The 16,274-nt window shown below is 43.0% G+C and overlaps 1 protein-coding gene across 1 annotated transcript; it reads left to right on the top strand.

Moving 5' to 3' along the window:
• The first annotated feature begins 9,798 nt into the window (after positions 1-9,798).
• LOC308325126 (proenkephalin-A-like) lies at positions 9,799-15,063 on the top strand. The gene is made up of 3 exons (XM_080777535.1): positions 9,799-9,865; positions 10,283-10,426; positions 14,143-15,063. Exons 2-3 carry the CDS (start codon positions 10,286-10,288, stop codon positions 14,737-14,739), a joined length of 738 nt encoding a protein of 245 aa, XP_080633661.1. The 5' UTR covers positions 9,799-9,865; positions 10,283-10,285; the 3' UTR covers positions 14,740-15,063.
• Positions 15,064-16,274: the final 1,211 nt, after the last annotated feature.

Raw genomic sequence — 16,274 nt, 5'->3', positions numbered from 1 at the left:
CACCGCAGGGCTGGTGCTAGGCTACTTGCGCATGCATGCCGCATGGTCAATATTGGTCATGTAAATGCTGGATTCCAGTCAGCTTGGATGATCTATTAAACTGGCATGACCATATTATATACCTCTAGAAGGACAACACTAGCCTGGCCTGGCCATACTAATATCACACTGCATGCCGAGGGCAATTTATTTTTTGCACCGGCAGATTCGTGTTTGCCACTGCGAGGCTAGGATAACATAGTCTGGGGGCCAACACAGAAAAGTGCTTCAGAAATGACTTTTGCTAACACGTTTGGGTAGAAGCTGACAACCTATTGTTTTTGGTTAGAAGTTTTAGGGTGGTTGTTATGTTGAATTTCTTTTCTGGTGACTTTTAGAAGCCCTTTTTGAATGCTCATTTTATAGTCAAAATCTGATTAAACAGACCATTAAGTATCTCACTTGACATTTTTATATCATGGACTTTGATGTAGCGTGGTTTCTTGGCTGTTCCTGCTTTCATCCAAATGTCAGCCCAGCTGGTGTGCGAAAAACAAGAAGTAATAACACCAACACATCTGTGTCTCTACAGTGAATGATGAGCCTCTGATACCCTTTGGTTGTTGCATCGGCTGCATGTAGAATTATGCGGGTATCTTCTTCATGTGATGCCTGTAGGTGAGAAACATTAATCCCTGCTGCTGATGCTACCTTTTTAGGATCCTCAAACCCTCCACTCACAACAATTCCCTGACCATGATTACTATCAGCCCTCCAGCAACCTTTCCAGTTATGCTCAAGGTGAAGGTCAAAAGGAACTTCATTGAAGCTGTGTTTAGTCTCCTTAGCTACAAAAGCACCATCTAGGAAGCCCTGGTAGACCTTTGGTACTGTCTGTGCCAGAAGTTCCATGTCTGGTATGAATACAGCACCCCATCTTATGTAATGGCTCTTGATCATGAGCAGCAAACCAGGGCATCATGCTCTTGAAGGTTGACATGCAAAGCTTCCAATCACCACAGCTCAGTGCCTGTGTGAATGCCAGGAGAATAGAATCAGCTACCCTCCATCCCACCCAAAGAAAATAATATTCATCACTTTAATTAGCCAGCATCAACTAATATTAGCTTTGCTACTTGCATTATAGATAGACAATAGAGATACAGCTGATGAGGAGAAAGTGGATTGGTCACACATTAAGAAAAAACAAAACAGCAATAACTAAACAGGCACTAACGTAGGAAAACGGAGCAGACCCAAAAACACCTGGAAAACATTAGAGCAGCAAAATCAGATTTTAAGTATGATAAAATGCCCTAAAAATATTTTTTCAGAGATGCCAATCAGGCTAGATCACATGGCAAGGGGTTAAAGATTAATACTGGATAGGTTGTTTGCTTCTACCCAGAGATGTTAGCAAATGTCAGCTTCGGCCCCCAGACTAACACGACAACATGAACATGTTGACGGAAGTTAGTATAATCGATCGGCCATCTGTGGGTCATGGCCACCACTTCCGTATTCGTCATAATATGTATATGCTCCCCCATATCTTGCAAGTATGATCGAACCCTACAAACCCTCCCGCTCACTCAGATCAGCCAACGCAGGGAAGCTGGAAGTACCCTCACTAAAAACGCCGGGACAACGCTCCACACGTCCCAAACTCTTCTCCCTTCTGGCTCCAAAACTGTGGAATGCACTTCCCATTGCAGTCAGAACTGCAGCATCACTCCCAATCTTCCGCCGCAGTCTGAAAACCCACCTTTTCAGACTCCATCATGGCCCATAGCACTTACCCCACCCCCTTAGATAGCAATTCTAGTAGTCATAGCACGTCATAGTACATATGTGTAGCATAGTAGTATAGATGTATAGCTTATATGTATAGTTTCATTATAGATATTCCACTGTTACTTTCTTAGCTACGCATGTTTCATGATAAATGTCTTTATGTGATGTATTCCCATGCTTTTGTTCTTGCTTAATGTAAGTCGCTCTGGATTAAGAGCGTCTGCTAAATGCCTAAATTGTAAATTGTAAATTGTATTGTTTCCGAATCAGATCTATTTGGTCCACACAGAGTAGACCTCCTTTTCTTTGTTTTTACTACAATGAATTTCCCCATGTGGGATGCATCAAATGGTTGATTCACCCATCTCTCTCTCTTACCATTCAATAACATTAAATTAAATAACCATCTCAACCTTGCCTCTCTTGTTATACTTTTATCCCCAAACCTTCTGACCTGATCCTTTAATGCAGTCATTTCTGATCCTGTCAATCTTTGTCGCTCCTAAAGAGAATCATATGTGCATAGTTCACAGTTTAACCAGATATTATTGTTAACAATACTATAGCCTGTAAGAATTCATATTGCTTGGAGTTAAAGGGGTCATTTGAATATGCTACACATTACATGAGTCTATCAAAGTACCACACAAAGTGACCACACAAAAGCATCAACTGACCATTGCCCTACATTCTGTTCCAGACTAAATGTCCCTGCCAGATGGGCAAGCGAATGAAATGCCCTTTTCTCCAGAAACAGATGAAGAAACATGAAGAATTGCTGATTTTCTATAGAACACTGAACCATAACCACTCAGACTACAATTGTCTGAGACTGAATAGAATGTTTCCAGCTGTGCGGAATGTTCGTTGGACTAAAATACTGTGCATGAAGGGTAAAGGTCCTGAGTCCTGACAGCATCAGAGCATTGACACGGGGCTCAGACCATCAGAACTGCAGCCACCTGCATGTCCTCTTTCATTAAATCCATAATCCTCCTATTTCACCTTCCTAGCTCCATCTTCAGCATCCTTTCCCCTCATCTCTCCTCTGCACATGCCCAAACCATCTTAACCTTGCCTCTCTTGTTTTATCCTTAAACCTTCTTAGACCTTCTGATCCATTAATGCAGTCATTTCTGATCCTGTCAATCTTTGTCGCTAAAGAGAATCATAGCATTCGTCTCCAATTCTGTCACCTCCAAATCTGCCTCCTGTCTTTTCGCCAGTGCCATCATTTCCAAACCCAGCATGGCTGGTCTCACTACTACTGAAACAGTTTCCACATGGGCCTAAGGTGGTGTCTGAAGAGGTGAGTCTTCAGATACGGTGGAAAACTGGGAACGACTCTGCAGTTCTGACTGCAATGGGGAGCTTGTTCCAAGGAGTGAAAAGTTAAATTCAAAGTTTGTGTGATAATAAACTTGTCTGACATGCATTGTCGAGTCATGTCATGTCATGTCATGTCACCAGCAGTTATCAATTGTGTCCACAACAGAAAATGTAAAACTCATCAATGTCCACTGAGCGGCAGACAAACTGCAGTTAGGCCACCTCCAGACCAGTTATCCTATAGGTGTGCTAACAAGGTTACAGTCTGCAGAACAGCTCATTCAGAGTTGTGTTGTCTCCATATTTCAGCTAAGTCTCAGTTAAAAAGAAAAAGAAAAGGTCATGAGACCAGAAGAAAGTAGAGTATGATCTAGCCGTGATATGAACAGGAATAGTCAAAGGGCAGGATAAGGATATTGATTCAGCATGACTGAGCATAATGGGAGATGCTCACAATTATTGCAAAGAAAATATTCTTTGGCAGTATCATGCTGAGGTGAATGTCAATCTTGATGAAGCCAATTCCAGTGGCAATGCAGAAGGCTTTTTGCCATTCATGTAGGCTATAAAGTCTACTGAAATGTTCAGGGCGCTTTGATGGGGCCTGGATGGGGCAGAGAAACAGAAACATAATTGAGTTTTTGGTCTGCACCTATCTTGAAAAATAATAGGTCTGTCTGTTAAACTATATGATTGTTCCATCTTCCATTGCACAAACTAGCTGGTGAAGGCTTTTGTTTTGTAACTTTGTGAAAAACTTTACCTTGTATTTGACAATATACTGTTATTGTTAAGCTTAGCTTGTTTTCTGCCTATAAGCTCACCAGCAATGGCCGGGTGCTCAGACAAACACAACTGGCTTAATTTGTTTGTGAGGGAAGCCGTGTGGGGTGGGTGATCATCTCTGTTGCTGCACTAGTGACTCCCACAGGTTGGTTCAGGCCTGTTCAGAATGAAATGAACAATCCAGATTTTACTGTGTGCTTCTATATCTCTATACCTTTATAAACTCTTTCCTCCCCTCTACCCCTCTTCTTCTTCCTCTATCCTTGGTTTCAATACTATCTTCTTCTATCTTAGAATTATCTCTTCTTTTCTAAACCTATCCTCTGTCTTTGCTCTCCAGACTCCTCTCACACTCATCCCTTACTCTGTCCTTTACCTTTCATCTTTTTCCCCCTCTGTGCCTTCTCTTACCCCCTTTCTCTCCTCCTCTTGATGTCATTTCTTTCTATTTGTTTCTCTCTCATCTCTCTTTCATCTCTGTCATTTGTCTCTGCCCTCTTCTCTTCTCCACCTTTTCTTCACCCCACACCCCCGCTACTGTCACCTGCTTTTTGTCCCCAGCAGGAAATGTAACGGTAATTTCATTCGTTCCCTTCAGACTTTCCGACCCCCACTTCCCTTTCTCTGCATCTGTTTCCTTTGTGTTTCTCCCCCCTTTGTCTTGTCATCATTTTCACTTTCAATATTGTCATCTCTCTCCCTCTGCTTTCTCTGTCTCTCCCTCTCCCTCTCCCTCTCTCTCTCTCTCTCTCTCTCTCTCTCTCTCTCTCTCTCTCTCTCTCTCTCTCTCTCTCTCTCTCTCTCTCTCTCTCCCTCCCTCTCTCTTTCTCTTTCCACTCTCTCTTCTGTATCTCGCCTCTGTCTGTCCATCGGATCGATGGGAAACAGCCCCTCATGAAGGAGAGAAGTGGGCTAATACCGCCACACCACCGTGTGTGTGAGTGTGAGTGTGTGTGTGTGTGTGTGTGTGTGTGTGCACATGCGCGCACACGTGTGTGCATGCATGTGTGTGTCTGTGTGTGTGTGTGAAACATGGGTACTGTAGCTAATGCAGGCATTAACACACCACCATGGCTTGATTAGCCTTCCTCATCATTGCCATCATCATCATCAGAAATAACAGTAATCAGGGCTGCATGTGACTACTCACCCTGTCCTGCCCTGAAAGGGGAAATGAAACCTCATAGAGTCACGGTAATTTTCTGTGAGATAATGGTTTTACAGCCGAACATAATGCAGTGCGATGAGAACAATTTTTGATTCAAAGATAATTGCCTGGGATACTGGTGTTTTTTGAGTGAAATATATATATATATATTTTTTTATAAAGGATTCTCAATGATACAAATTTTTTGGAATCGATAATTCTATGACACCAGTGACCAGAGACAAAAGTCAAAGATGTTTATTTTTTATTGTTATTATTTTCCTCTCTCCTTGAGGTTTCTTACGGCAATGCGTAATGTGTTTAGTCAAAGAGTATCCTCTGTTTCTCTCATACTAATGTTTTCAGAGTCAAACTGTGGACAGACGTATTCATTAACTCCCTACAGGACCCCGCTGGGAGCGGAGCTACACCGAGGGCAGATTCAAGCTGTGCAACCAACTTATCTGTGCCTAACTCAAGGGCACACAGACTCCAGTTTTGAATGTTCCTTTATAATCTCAGAAAATGTCAGTTCCCAGCATAACTGGAATATAATAATCACTATAGTTCTCCCTCTCTCCTGCATGTGATTTTCGACTAAAACTATGACGAAAAATGTCCGTCGACTACCTTTTTGCACTGACGAAAAGAAAAGGAAAAAAAGAAAAAACTAAGCTATGATAAAACTAAGACTAAATATATTGACAATATATCACAACGCGTCACGCTGCAAGGCCTTGTGAGCTTGTACTGTAGTAGTCTAAAATCAGCCAATACGACGCCATCAAAGCCCGCCAAAATAATAACTATAGATTTATGCATCTACCTTCTGGAATGCCTATAGTTTGATCTTTGCAGGCAGACTTCAGAAGAAGCATCTCCACACCCCGCGTTCATGGACATCTGCTCATGTGGTGGTCACAGGGATGTTTCAGGGCATAGGCAAACTATGCAGTTGGGGGAATATATATTCAAAGGCAATTTATTCAAATTACGTACTTTTTGTGATTGCAACATTAAAATCAATAACACATGCATAAAGTTGTTCCAATGTTACGAGTGAGATGCTGACGAGACACGAGGGAGTGAATAACTAGACTAGTTGACAGCTCACTGCATCTGTAGCCTATACATTTTCTACCCGTCTGTACTAAAGAAAAGATCAAAGTAATATGGGTCACAGTTTAAAAAGATAGACGAAAGATGAGAAAGAAAGTAGACACACACGGCTTTCAAAGAACCTGATTAGCCCATTGTGATGCCACTTAATAACTTAATTAGAGACCCGGTGGTAAGAGACACAGCCACAAAGAAACATTTTATCCATTTGTAATGTTTCGAGTGTATAAATGGAACCAAATGGACCCACATTTGGACACTCAGAAATACATTAACACAGAGCACATAGTGACAGGCAGCCATGGGAGGGCGAGACAGAGAACAAGCATCTATTTAACTGCAGATAACTGGCATTTTCTCTCAGGTCATCACCTGTTTTAGAAAATCTGTCTACTGTTAACTCACTGCTATGGTTGCACAGAGTACATAAATTACTCGAAAACAGACTCTAATAGTCAATGTTCCGTGTAATTAGAGTGACGGAACATTTGGTGTGTGTGTGAGTGTGCTGTGGGGTGTTCATTGGCAGGCCAATGAATAGGATCCACTACTAGTGACAAGGCATTGCAACAGTGACAGTAAAGAGAGTTTTAGTGAAAATGAGAAAGGAATTTTAAATTAATGTGGTATATATTCTTTGTGTTTTTCAATGTGTATAGGGTTGGTTGAGAGCTTGAAGAAGGGGTGCAGACTACACAGAATAACACACAAGAGAAAGAGGTGAGAGACAGATTGGAGAAAGAACAAGCAGTTTTCCCATTCCTCCAGTGTTCTGTGTCATAGTCCAATACAGTCCAATGCACCAGTCGATCCTCCTACGCTGGTCAGTTAAATTACAGTCCCCATGCCGACTACACCAGCAATCATTCAGCAATCAAAACGTTCCTTTTGTCAATGTGTGGCTTCAGAGACTTATCTCAAATGTATTTTTTTTAAACTGTACTGCAAGGGAATAGATCCCCAACTGTAACCCTCTCCAGTAATCTTTGAATGTTTCCAAGTGCCAACCTACTGCTATACATTAGGCTACATGGATTCCGGGGTGGTGGTGGCTCAGGAGTAGAGTGGCCAGATGGGGACCGCAAGGTTGCCAGTTCAAACCCGGGCTCCCCCAGAGTTAGTGGCGAAGTGTCCCTGGGCAAGCCACTGAATAGAGGGTATATGCGCACGCATAAAGTGAATGGCAGATCAAGTGGAAAAGTGAGTGACTAAGTGAATTTAATGTTGTTTAAAGTAATTTAATGCAATCAAAAAAGGACTTTTCTGTTTGGATGTATGGGCTGTCAAGGCCAGAAAGTAGTTTTTTGCCACTCCGTAGGTATTCCCTCATAACTTCCGGCTATGATGATGATGTCATGCGCATACCTCTATTGCTCCCGATGTGCAGGACTGCAAGTTGGTGCCTTGCATGCTCTGTCATCGGTGTGTGATTAGGTGAATGTATACTAATGCACAATCTATTTACCATTTACCATTGACGCACCATCCAACATTTCTGACAAATTATTGCTTTGATTTGAAGATCAACATTTTAATTACCTTGATCCATGGGCCAGGCTGCTATACTGGCTAATTGGTGATGGTGGAGGATGAATATTATTCTCCAAGTTCAACCTCAAGCCTGAGACATTGCTGTACTGCTCATCACTTTGATTGATTGATTGATTGATTGATTGAGAAGTTACAAGAAAGCAGGAAGACCATCCTTTCTGAAATAATGCTTCCTTTTTCTTGCATTGTCTCTCGTTTGTCTTTCTGCTACTCTGACAATTAAACATCAAGCATTAAGCAACACAATTAAACGTGCACACTGCACACCCTTGATCACGCACGCACGCACACACACGTGCGTGCCCCCCCCCTACACACACACACACACACACACACACACACACACACACACACACACACACACACACACACACACACACACACACACACACACACACACACACACGCATGCACACACACACAGAGAGTTAACTAACACTGGAGGTTAATCTTTATTGAGGTCCTTGTTTCTCGCAAATGGCTCCTGAGAACAAACATTGAGACGGTGTGACAGTAGCTGTCTTTTAATTAAACGCTCCAATTTGTTATACCTGCTGCAGTGATAAGGACTAACAGTCTAACACTATCAGTGTGTGCAGTATGTGTGTGGGGGTGTGGGGGTGCATGTGTGCAGGAGAGTTAAAGGCTTTAAAGCAAAGTCACCAACACACACAGAGAGGGAGAGAGAGAGAGGGAGAGAGAGAGAGAGAGAGAGAGAGAGAGAGAGAGAGAGAGAGAGAGTAAAAGAGAGACGTGTGAGAAATTACAGACCATCTGTTCTTTCTTTAACTCCTATTTGTCATTGAATAGAAAATCTACCACAACGTTTGGCCTTTGGCCTAATACATTTTCTTGGAAGTAATTAGCCCCACTGCGTATACCATCTACAATGAAATAGTTATTAAATGTGACAACAATACTGCCGTCAACGTGCGTACCTGTGCGTGTTTATGTTTAATCATGTGACGCACGACCTTGGACACATCAGTGACAAATGCAACAGGAATAGTAAGTGGTAGTAGTAGTTGTAGTAGTAGTAGTATAGTTGCGACCATAGGTTGCAGATTACTATGAAAACCTGCAAAGTCAGTATACGTCAGTCAGTCCGTCCGTCACGCCTCCATATATGACTGTCAGTTCGTCACGCCTCGTAACACGTCACACCACCATATATGGCTGTCAGTCCATCACGCCTCATGACACGCTCCATATCTGGCTCCATATATGAAGATCACGACACTGACCTCATTAAACCCAGGATAGCCATACATGGAGAAGACTGGATCATCACCTAGATCTGCATATATGGAGCCGGCCAAAGTCAAAGTCTACATCTGACCTCAAACCCTTTCTCAAACCTGTTCTGACATTCCAGATGTTGATTCCTTCCCCACCCGTCCTTCCTCTGCGATGTCTCCCTTTTGACTGATACGATGTCCATTCAAACTCATACGGGCGACCCCCAAAGTTATTAGTGCAGACAGGCCCGGCCCTATACAGTAACTGGGCCCTAACTGGGCCAATCGTCCTCTGTGTTTGTGTGCGCATGTGCGCTTGTGCCTGTGCTTGTGTGTTTAATAAACACTGTTTATAGACTTTATACCATGAGGGGTTTGTACTTTGCATGTATGTGATGTGTGCGTCGACTCGGATGACAGAGATAGGCCTAAAATCACAGGAAACGAATCAGACAGTTTCATGAGAGGAGAATATGATGGCATGATGAGGGTTTGTGGGGGGGGGGGGACGTCATATCATGCTTGGGCTTCCCCACAGACGTCAGTGGCCCGTTATGACGTAGTCACGCATCCACTACTTAAATCAAGCCTCCAACCCCCATGCAGCAGGCTCATTTTTTACGAGGTTACTGACTGACGACCAGCCTCTCTCCAAGGGTCTTCTCTCTCTGTTCTATCTATCTATCCATCCCAGGCTGCTCTGCGCGTCATCGTCGTGTCTGCTCCACTCCACGCCATCCGAAACGAGCCTCCACACTGGGGACAGCTGCGCGCTGATTGGCTGAGCCGTGACAGACAGTTGTTGGCGCGTGCCAACCCGGGCCCGCGTGGACATAATATATTGAGTGCGACGCCTCGCGTCCCGCAACACTTCCTCGAGCTCTCCTCAGCGCGGAATAAAACGCACAATAGAAAACGAAAGGCAAGTGCATGACTTTATCCTTTTAAATGACTTTGTTGACCTATTAGTGGCCTTATATTTGGCAATCAATTATTTGCTATACTTTATAATATAGGTCTATATAATACAATCTGTGGCTGGGCATCTTTTAATGTTTTATTAACCATTTGGAACTGTTTTTCTTTTGGATTCAGTAGTTTATAACACTTTTAAAAATGCATTGTAAAACGATTATCTCTCTCTTCGTCAATTCAATTACCTCGTTTTATAAAGCCATTTTAAGAGAGAGAGAGAGAGAGATCAGTCAAAAAAAAGCAGTATTAGAACGTAGCCTATATTTATTTAGAGTAGACTATAGGCATATTTCATTGTTGATACGTTTTTGTAATATTTCATGTAAGTTGTGCCATTTTCTTTTTGTTTCGTTAATACTTTCAGTCGATGGCTGCTGCGCACACGAGCTGTTTGTGGATGTTGGCGCTGGGCGCATGTGTTGCGCTGGCCGTGGGAGCGGACTGTGGGAAGGAGTGCGCCCTGTGCGTCTACCGTCTGCTGGGAGAACAGGCAACACTCACCCCCCTGGTAAGTATATGTGTGCCCTGCTATTCTGTTGTGTGAACTGTATATGACCGTATGTCCGACAGTCCGCATCCACCGATTTTGTATATAACTCAATCAGTATCATCCTATAGTTGGCACAAGTCTCTCTTTTCCCATACTGAGAGGGGGGAAAAGCTTACTGTAAGTTATTCAATGTGGATGTTTCCAGACGATTCTTTGTTTTAAGCAGGTTGCATCAATCTGACTTTAATTGGAGCCTTCACCCTTCATTAGACTTAGTTCCAGCGCTTGTAAATTGGAGTGATTGGAGTCTGCTGTCTGCTCTCTGCGCTCTGACTCAACATGCCTTTCTCTTGAGTACATTTTCGGACAGTGTTTCTCTCTGTTCACGTCAATGCCATTCATTTCACTGGCGTTTCTTTTTAATAAAGGAACTTTTCAGGGACTGCGACGTTAATTTACAACTTCTTCCCCGAAACCAAATTTGCGCATCGCCATGCATGCTCTCCAAATTGCGCACGAGTTTCCACTCTACAAAATGCACCTTCAGCAGAAACTATGCATGTAGTTATTTGGTGATGTTCGCATTTTGAGCTATAGACTTCCTTATGATTTCCTTATGTTCCTTTTTCCACAGTTGTTTTAAATAACTTTAAACCACTTTTCAAAATATTGTCCTCAGCGCGTTCGATTCAAGTGTTTTGGGTCCCTTCATGTTCTCTCCCACTCATGTAATTTGTACAGCCTATAATTATAGGCTATACTAGTTCGTAAATTAGTAGCCTAAGATCGCCGCCTCCTCAAAGGAATTATATATTAGCCTGCTTATAGTGTGCGTAATGGCTCTTACGTGACTTCAGTTCAAAGGGAAAACAGAAATACGCATGGAATTCAGAAGGCTTTAGCCTAATATAAAATAATAGACCATAATGGAAGTTGTCCTTTTATTTTATTTTGCAAACGTTTTGAGCATCGCATTTAATTGGTTAATTAGTGACACATGCCTCCTCAAATTCTAGATGGAATTATGCATATTAGCTTACTGCTGTGTGCCGCGTGCGTATAATTGCTGTAGCCTGTAGACTTCAAAGGGAAAACAGAAAACAAGGATGGAATTCTCTCTCTCTCTACCCCTCTCCCATCATTCGTCATCATGCGCAAACATCCAGTACCCATATTTCTCACTCAAACACTCACGCATGCACTGCACAAAGTGCACAGCAGGGCATATACACGCACGCACGCACACACACACACACACACACACACACACACACACACACACACACACACACACACACACACACACACACACACACACACACACACACACACACACACACACACACACACGTCCAGTTGGGGTTTAGGTTACTTGATTTTAATCCTCTATGTCCTTCATGTACTTCCCTCCCTGACCAGCAGAGAGCATGCTGTAAATGTAATCTCTGGGCCCCCAAGCCACCAATATATCCTCAACACAATTTCCCTGCCCATTAATTCTACAATCACATGCCTGGAGCACTGAAAGCTCAGCAAGAATTCCTCCGCTATCCTATTTAGTTTAATGTGAATATCTGAAAGACCCAAATAGGTGAAATCCTATTGACTGATATGAGGTTCTGAGCAGGATTTATTGGGCAATACTAAACCCCAAGGGGCAAATTGATTTAGTCGAGTTAAGAGCGTGAGTGCCAGTGGGGATGAGGATGGTGCGGTTTCCGATCAGATGGCTTTTATATGGGACAGTGGTTACAATGGGTAAAACGAGGTAGAACAGATGGTTTTGTGGGAGAGTTTGTAATTTTCTTATAGGGGAATTAACAAGGGTTGTTTGTTAGTGACTAAAGGACTTTTGTTTTTCCAAAACATCTGTTGCATGTACATTGTAATCTCCCCTATACTTTCATGATATTGTGCTGCCTTGCCTTGCCTTTCTTTCTCTCTCTGTCTCTCTGTGTCTCTCTCTCTCTCTGTCTCTCTCTCTCTATTATCTCTGTGTACTGTTCACCAAATGTTCCATACTGTTTCCTTGGCTGTCATATTTGGTTCAATCTTTCAGTGTTACGCAGTGGTCTTAACTCCCATTCTTGTATTCCCATTAACCCTTTTGTCCTTGCCATGATTCAGCATAAAATAATAAACAAGGTATAAACAAGAATAACAACAATAGCATTACATGAGTTTAAAGAACTAGTGCGCAACTGCGCATATAGGGAGCATTCAGAAACATGGCCATTCAGAGTGAATGTGAAGTCGATCGGAAACACTCATCCGATCGACTACACATTCGACCCTGCACTTTCTTGGGTCCTCATCAATACACCTGCCAAGTGTGAAGACGGTCAGATGAGCACTTTGTGAGACAACACACGTCACTGTACGGCACTGATCTAATCAATGTCACACTCAACACTGCACTCCCCTATGGGTCCTCGTGATGGCTCTTCAGATATGCTAAATTACACATACATAGATTCCTGGATTGTACAATTCAATCTTTATTTAATAGCGGAATCAGCTCCATATACAAGGTACAAGGAATAGACTTTAAAAAATTATAAAAATATATGTAAAATAAATAGCACAAAACTTAACACACAGGCAAAACACACAGGAATGTTATCTAAGTCTGGATGTGTAGCGTACAGCTCGTAGTGGGGCTTGAGAGCGCCACAATGATGCTGCTTTCAGATACATCCATGCAGCATTGCATGAACTTGAACATTATATTGCTTAGAAGTCCTCACTCCAGCAGTGACAAACATCTGACTATAGCACATCTGACTTTACTCCGAGATGAGGTTCCATGTAGAGGTATATCTCTGCATGCATCGGTAGAAGGGGGTTGAGCCCGTCCAAAAATCATTTTCGCAGTATCGTAAAGTAAAGGTATTTCTGACAAGCTACAGATGATAAACTTAGGACAGGCAAGTAAAAACTTTAGACCACGGTGAAACGTAGCTTATGAAGTTAGCCAGTAACATGTTTTTATCGGGTGTTGCAGCCGGAGAGGCAGCATTAGCGAATGAACTGAAGTCATTTGGAAAATCTAATTCAACATTCGACCAGGGGATAGTGTACAGGTGAATTTAGTAAATGAAGTGTGAAGTGTCATGCCGTATTTATTTCTCTCGTACTTTCTCCCTATCTACCCGTCTTCTCTGTTCTCATCCTATCCTACTATAAATGTATGAAATATCTGTGTGTGCATGTGTATGTTTGTCTGTAGTTCACGCATCGCGAGAACTGTCCAACCGGCTTGCCTGTAGGTATACCGTATAATTATGGAGATCTGATGACATCATGAATCTCCATTTATGGGCATAAAAGGGACACAGACAGACAGACAGACAAAAATATCTCCATATATGGCTGGCCATAAAGGGGACACAGCCAAACAGTTCAGGTGATGATTGGCAGATCCCGCCGGCCCGTAGCTGCCGCTGATTGGTTCGAACCGCGGCAGAGATGGTTCATCGCTACTGCGGGAGCGAATCCAGATGGAGGCTGTGTTGTGAACTTGTGAATCAATACCACCCCCATCTGGCTGAGTCAGGATACCTAGATGCCCCATGAGTACAACTTTAATCATTCTAGATTGAGCTGTGTTATGGAATAATGGGAATACCTCAGAGACCACAAGCTTTGAGTTGTGAATATAAACTGCCCACCATTCTCACAATGAGTGATTTGGATTATCCCTCTGATTAATCCTCTGATTGATGTTTTCTCAGACATGCTCACTGGAGTGCGAGGGCGGGTTGGACAGCCGGATGCTCCGCCTCTGCCGGGACACGCTGTTGGAAGATGAAAACGAAAACATCCTTGACGACGACCCAGGTCAACAGCAGGAACAGGAAGCAGTAGGCGGAGTGACCAGCGAAGACGAGGATGCCACGTCACCGCAGCACCAACTGGTTAAGAAATATGGTGGCTTCATGAAACGTTATGGGGGATTCATGTCTCGACGCTCTCCCTCCACCTCCTCCCAACAGGGGGCGCTGGAGAGCCCCGGTATTCAGGAGGATGAGGAGAGAGTGCGAATGGAGATCTTGAAGGTTCTTAACGCCGATCACGGTGCAGGAGAAGCAGCTAAGCGCTACGGCGGCTTCATGCGGCGGGCGGGAGGAGTAGGAGGGGAAGGGGAGGTGCAAGGAGACCTCCTGGAGGCGGTGCTGGGTCGCGGGTTGAAGAAGCGCTACGGGGGCTTCATGAGACGCATAGGCCGACCGGAGTGGCTGGTGGAAGACGCAAAGAACGGCGGCGCTGTGAAGCGTGCCTGGGAAGATGGCAGTGAGATACAGAAGCGATACGGGGGGTTCATGGACTAAGCCTAGTATGATTATGAGCTCCCCCACCCGGCCCTCTTCAAATCACCGCCCTCACAACTGCCTCTATACCCTACAACTAATCAGAAGATGTCATTATTTGAAACGCCGTCCCCACATGAATTCCGTCGTATTGGCTTCGTTAAAAACGTGCTGGCTGCCTTCATTGGTTCATCTTGATCCTTCAACTTGTGTAAAAGATGAAAAGTACGTAATTCATATCTTGAGAAATAATGTTTATTTTTTTTTGGGCTGAAACTTTTGAGTCTGTTATTTGATTTCATCATGATATTATTATTATTTATTAAAATAATCTGTTGATCGAGACGTGTCGAAAATGCGTGTGATTTCACTGGAGAAACAAAAATGTTATCCATTTGTCTGATACTTCCTCATACAGAATAACTGCAGTGAGAGTGAACAGGTAGGTGGTTCGTTCAAAGGCACTTTAACCACTGAAACAGAACAATAAATAATACATTAAATCTAAATAAACAAATAGCCGGTCTACAAGCTTACAACACATTGTGATGCATCACATTGCGACCATGTAGCTTAGTTGTAAATCTGCTATTTTCATGAAAACGATTTTAAATATACTATATATTTCAAATACTTTTAGTACTTTAAAAGTAGTAAAAGTGTAGATCTGCAATTTTCATTGGAAATAGTGGTTAATTCATACTTGTCCCCTCTAAAAGTATAATATTTGTCTTTGAAATGTAGTGGAGTACTTATGGCTTCCGCAAACCCGGTTAGCAATTTGGAGCAGGTGCGATGGTGATGAGGCATATGACGTAGAAGAAAGGAGGGACACCCGCACACCACCACTTGCTAGGTTCACGAGCATTTATTCATAGAGCAGAATGGGCTGACATTGTCACTAAATACATTTGAGAAGTCTAAATAACCAATAAAAGTGCATGTAACAATCGTTTGACAGATAACAGCTGTGTAAACCACGTCATGTGACTTAAGGTACAATGTTCCTGTGGCGAAAGGGCCTTTCTGTGTGGAGTTTGCATGTTCTCCCCGTGTCCCCTAGGGTAGGTACCCCCACAAAAACATGCAGTAATCCTGGTTTCTAAACTACCTCTCCCTGGCCAGCCGGGGCGCCTGATGGAGGGGAAAGGAACTGGTCGGAATAACGTGTTCCTTCCCTGCGCTACGTCCGGCCGAGGAAACTCTCCCCTGTCAGGTGAAAAGAAGCAGCTTGGACTCCTCATGCATAGAAGGAAGCATGAGGTCAGTTCGCTGCCCCCCCAGGTTGGCAGAGGAAGTGTAGCGCCCAGGATTACATTAGATAATTGACACTGGGTGAAAAAATGTTCCTGTGAACATTGCTCATAATATGAGTATATTATACCATTGAAAATAGCCGATTACAATACAGGGAAGAAAAATAATAATATATATATTATATATGTGTATATATATATATATATATATATATAAATGTCATGCCATATCTATTATTACAATTGTGAAGTTGGTAGCCAATGAAAAGCGCCAAAAGATGTGAACATGTGAAGTTGGTA

The sequence above is a fragment of the Protomyctophum bolini genome, assembly GCF_963924005.1.
Source record: "Protomyctophum bolini genome assembly, chromosome: 12".
NCBI lineage: Eukaryota > Metazoa > Chordata > Actinopteri > Myctophiformes > Myctophidae > Protomyctophum > Protomyctophum bolini.
The sequence above is the reverse complement of the archived record's forward strand: the minus strand, read 5'-3'. Positions and strand labels throughout refer to the sequence as shown.

Bases quoted from the DNA above. Each gene is read 5' to 3' on its own strand.
- LOC308325126 (XM_080777535.1), top strand. From the start codon at position 10,286: ATGGCTGCTGCGCACACGAGCTGTTTGTGGATGTTGGCGCTGGGCGCA. The intron at 10,427-14,142 runs GTAAGTATATGT...ATGTTTTCTCAG, and splicing joins AGGCAACACTCACCCCCCTG to ACATGCTCACTGGAGTGCGA.